This window comes from Anguilla anguilla, chromosome 9 (assembly GCF_013347855.1).
Source record: "Anguilla anguilla isolate fAngAng1 chromosome 9, fAngAng1.pri, whole genome shotgun sequence".
In the NCBI taxonomy this organism is placed as follows: Eukaryota; Metazoa; Chordata; class Actinopteri; order Anguilliformes; family Anguillidae; genus Anguilla; species Anguilla anguilla.
In genome coordinates this window covers 4,074,645-4,079,664 of record NC_049209.1, presented here as the reverse complement: position 1 = coordinate 4,079,664, position 5,020 = coordinate 4,074,645, and the positions used below count along the sequence as shown (strand labels likewise).

The 5,020-nt window shown below is 39.2% G+C and overlaps 1 protein-coding gene across 4 annotated transcripts in view; it reads right to left on the bottom strand.

The window, feature by feature from the left end:
• Positions 1–1,209: 1,209 nt before the first annotated feature.
• The window catches only part of gabrg2 (gamma-aminobutyric acid type A receptor subunit gamma2), a 43,007-nt gene continuing 39,196 nt past the window's right edge, over positions 1,210–5,020 (bottom strand). For 2 of the 4 annotated variants that reach the window (XM_035434834.1, XM_035434832.1), the window contains 2 exons: positions 4,299–4,576; positions 1,210–1,664 (listed from right to left, as the gene is read on the bottom strand). In XM_035434834.1, the coding sequence (XP_035290725.1) occupies positions 1,658–1,664; positions 4,299–4,576 (285 nt within the window). In that variant the 3' untranslated portion in view covers positions 1,210–1,657. The remainder of the gene's footprint in view (positions 1,665–4,298; positions 4,577–5,020) is intronic. The other 2 variants (XM_035434833.1, XM_035434835.1) reach the window with 1 other exon arrangement.

The following is a 5,020-nucleotide window of genomic DNA, read 5'->3' as shown; positions in this document are numbered from 1 at the left end:
CAGGCTGTGCCCAGAATCCCATGCGGCTGGGGGTATGGTCTCGTGCCATGGCACTTCCTGCAATCCCACCTCCATCTGACAGAATGTGTATAAATTAATTTGTGTTTGCATTAGCATTTATTCATCGCACAGCTGTGGAAAAACAGTGCTTGCGTGTGTCTGGCATTTCTGTTCAGTAGTTCCGCCGTGCTGAAAAAAAAAAAAAAAGCCTGGAAAATTATCAAAGCAGTCATCAAGAGCGATGGGCAAAAAAACTCATTACTATGTCATATGGGCATCTGAATCTTCCTGACAACAGTCATCATAATCAAAGTAGACAGTTGAGCAATGGAGTTATGTCAGGTACTGTAATGCACACAAGCAGCTAGTTTACTGGTGGGGAGAACACTGCATGAATAGGGAAAGGTTTGAATACATTGTGTCAACATTTTTTTTAGCGTGCCACAGAAACAATTAATAAATAAATCTGCATATGTCAAATAGTCATCAACCTGACAAAACCATTTTGTTAAATGCAACAATTTTATTGTAAAATTCAACAGCTGTGTGCAATTCCCTTATGAAAAGGATATTTTTCAGAACATACAGTATATTATGGAGACCTGAACAATAATTAATCAGTGTCCTTTTTGTACACTACTCAAGAAATATACAATGATAGCAAACAACTAACATTTCCATTAAATTTATAACTTTTCTTCTGATTTGGTAACCCTTTTCTCAGCACTACAATGTGTGTGATTGATCTTTTACCTGTCTGCCAATAAAATATGCAACAGTATAAATTATTTACATGCGTTCCACTCTTAGGTCTCTTCTGTCTTCCAAAATAGGAACACAAGTTTGTAATTACCAAGTGCATTATTTATTCCTAATCTGACTCAGCATGTCATTGGTCATTTTCATAGATCTCAGGAAAGCCAATTGTCATTATTTTGGAAAACAAAAGAAATGACTTCCTTATTATCACAAGCCATTTCGGTTTGCAATCTCAAAGTCTTCATTTTCATTTCCAGGAAGTGCATAAAGTTCTACGAACATATCCCCCATTTTCAAATTTGGCACTTCAGCCTCGTTCCCAAATGCTTACATTCCCCTACATATTCAACAAACAAACAAACAAACAATAAATAATCAAATAAATAAACACGGCAATAGTCGCCAAATGAAGTTAAGCAATTTCTCCTACCACAAAAACTTGGTCGAGGACAAGTTTTTTTTTTTTTTTTTTTTTTTTTTTTCAGACAGGACACTCAAAGAAGCGGTTTTTGACACTGGCTGACGCGAGCAGGACAAACAGAACCGAACGGAACAGGGCAGAATACTTGTGCTGTTTGTTTCCGGAAACTTCCGACAAACAAAAATAAATAAATAAACAAATAACCTCCGACAACTGTGTCTCAAAATGGTTCCATCAACAGCTTTTTACAGGGATTCTGGGAAATGCAGTTGGTCATGAGCTCTGTCCCTATGATGTCTCAGACAGATGCCAAAGGTTGTTTTAATTTCTTGAACTCAGCAGATCTTTTTCTTTTTTTTTCCAAACAGGAAGTGACATCACACAAGGAATCCTTGGAAGCCTCTTGCGGGGATGATGAAGCTTAGAAATACGGAGTCTCAGTTCTTGAGTGATGAAGTCTCCATAGCATTAGAGCAACTAATATCTGGGTAAAATACACAAAATGAATCATCAGCATAAAACCAATTAAAACAGATCTGTAGCACCTGCCTAGACAACAATTAAATACAAAAGGCCAAAATAATCTTACTCAAAACAAAAATCATGACTCTACATGACTTATTAAAGACTATGGATAATTTATAGTGGTTTTTTTTTCCCCCCCCAAACTGGTTCTCAAAATTATATTATAATCTAGAAATGGCCTCTTGAATCTCTTAATACCAAAATAATAATAATACATAAAAAGACAACATTCCAAAGAAGAACTCTTCAACACAAAAATAATCTAATACAAACTGAAAGAAAAAACACAACATGACAATTTGCTTTGAAAGATTAAAAGCTTGAATAAGTATACATGAGCAAAGTCAAACTGATAAGATTAAGACATTAGTTTGAACATGGACTACGGGCTACTATGCACCCACACTGCGTACAGCTCAAAATGCCAGATGGTGCAATATTTGAAGCTTAAATTATAAAAAAAAAAATTAAAAAATCTAAAAACATAAAACAATCTTTTTTGTTTTTCCCTCCGGGGAGCCTGATGAAAGTATCCCTGAAGTTTCCCCAAACTACGTCCCTTTTCCTAGTCAGGTAAATTATATGTCCACAGTGTTTTTCCTCGACGAGAGTAAGGCCTACGCACCAGTCCTGTCCTGTCCTGTCCTGTCGCCGGCAGATATTCTGCTCGCACTATTCAAGCCCCGTCTGATTGGTTCAGGCCCGGGCTATTTGCGTAGCTATGCTAAGAGAACGCACAGGCCAAAGCCAGGCAAGCGCGATTGCCATTTTGGGATTGATGGCAAATACCCTCTGGGCTCTGGTTTTCTTACGTGTGTCTCTGGGGATTATGACGTAACTGTCTGTCTGTCTGTCTGTTCATGATTGCGTTAGCTTTTTAAAAAATTGCAATGTACACGTCGCACCTAAAGGATATATATATATATATATATCGGCGTGGTCTAGTGAAGAAAAAAACCATCGCATAACAGCTAGTTTGAAATCGCAAGTTTGTTGAAAGGACATGGAAAAACTTTTAAAAAGTCGTTTAAAAAGTATGAGTAAATTAGATTCTCATTATTATGCATTTTCTACTACTGAACTTTCATTTGCCAAGCCAGCATTGGTAAGGATTGGGAAGCAATCTCGAGCGTTTTCAGAGCAACTGAAGGGAAAAAGTCATATTTGCCATGTCAGTTGTAAAGCTGTAAGCTAGTGAATGACCCCCATGATCCAGACAGACCCATGTCACGAGGAAGGCCAAGGTTCCAAACTTAACGGACACTAGTCGAATTAAATTCATTTTATTCTCGCATTAATCTTTTAAGGTCCAATTACATTGAATTGCATGTATAGAAGTTTTTTTATTTATTTTTTTATTCCATAGACGACAGTAGAAGACCTCAATACATATATTTATTTTTGGCCTGAAAGGTGCATGCAATAAATATAAACCACTACAGTATATTAAAATATTTACAGTATCTGTACAGCTGATCATAGACCATATATTTTTTTTCTAGCCCTGACCACACATTGAAAAGCAAGAATCCCACTGCCCACACTCAACTTCCACCTGTTGTGTAAATATTAGTACAGATTGCAAAACAATACTCAATACTATGTAATTCATCCCACTGTTAAAGTGCTTTGTAAAATCCAGTTTTGCTGAACTATTATATTTCAAAATATTCTCATCCCATGTGCTGTATGGATGTTCAGGAAAATTATGAGAAAAACGCACATGAGAAGAAAAAAAAAGACGAACAGATAATATTTTTTCCGGAAAAAAAGAAAAAATACGTAAAACATTTTGAAAAGGGTGGGTGTGAGCTGGGGCCCGGTCATGATCACAACACTTTGTGCATTATAATCGCTTTTAGAATTCTATTCATCTGACATAATTTACAAAATATCAAATATATGGTTCCTTTAAGAGGTTTTTGATATGAATACTGATATGATTTTTTAGGCACTGGCTTTGTAAACTGTTACAATGCAACCATGCCCTTCAATAAATAATAATAACAATAATAATAATAATAATAATAATAATTGGGGAAGTGGTTTTATTGCTTTTTATCGCCGTATTATAAAATGATGTTTGAGCCCTCCGTAGAGGGGTCTCACTGGGAGAACAGACCGTCTGTCAGACGCCCGTCCCGCTGCGGCAGGGAGGGATCACGTGACCCCCCCTTCTTGTGCTCCCTTTTTTAGCCTATCAGAGAAGCCTTGCTCTCCCCATGCCCCACCCCCCCCCCACCCGCCCTGCCCCTCCCTGCCCCTCCCCGCCCCTCCCATTCAGTTTTGCTACAGCATTTGCTTCGTGCACCAGGGACAGGTGAGCTTTTCAAAAAGAAGCAAACTGATTTTGAAATGGGTTTGAAGAAAAAAGTAAATAAATAAAAAAATTTAAAAAACCATCACACAACCGCAAGCTTTTTTCTTTTTTTTTTCTTTTTTAAAGGATTTTTCAGATTTCAGTAGGCCAAAAAAAATCAAAAATAAATAAATAAAAAAAAAACTGAAAAACCAAGATACGATCTTTGCGATACGATCGTATACGAAAGGCCGGCTAAGACGCTATGTGGGGGTGAGCGGGGCGGGGGCCTACAGGTAGAGATAGGAGACCCAGTAGACCAGGTTGAAGAGGCCGAAGGCGGTGGGGAAGAAGATGCGAGCGTAGGAGTCTATTTTGGCCACGCGGATGTGTAGCCGCCCGTGCCGCCAGGCCCCGGACCGGCAGTCTTCGAAGCAGCAGAAGAAGCTGGTGCAGTCCTTCCCGTCCAGGCACTCGTACCCGTACTCCTCGTCCCGCTCCTGCATGTGCGTGGCGTTGTTCATCTGGATCGCCGTGGCCGACCGCGGACGGATGTCCACCGTGGGCGTCTGCTTTTTTTTTGGGGGGGGTGGGAGGGGGGAGAGGGGAGAGAGAGAGAGAGAGAGAGAGAGAGAGAGAGAAAAAAACGAGTACAGCGTCAGGGGTCACTTTTACAGCTGCAAGCAGCGCTGCAAGGCCTGGCTCATCCACTCAAAGGGCTTTTTTTTCTCTCCACTAAAAGCACACAAACACGAATGCTAATTTACACCTTATCTTAGGCAGAAAAAAGGCAAACAAACGAAAATACCTCCAATTCGTAGAAACCTGCTTTTTAAATATATATTTTAGCGGTTTACATCTTGCTGTTGTTTTGAAATAACTTCTATGCAAATGATACCTTAGCTATGATAAGTCTGGCCTCTGAGGGTCAGCTGTTGTTATATTTTTAATTCTTTCTTCTCGTTTTCCAGTAGCACATCAATGGCGCTAGTGCTGGGTAGCTCGCTTTCAGCTCT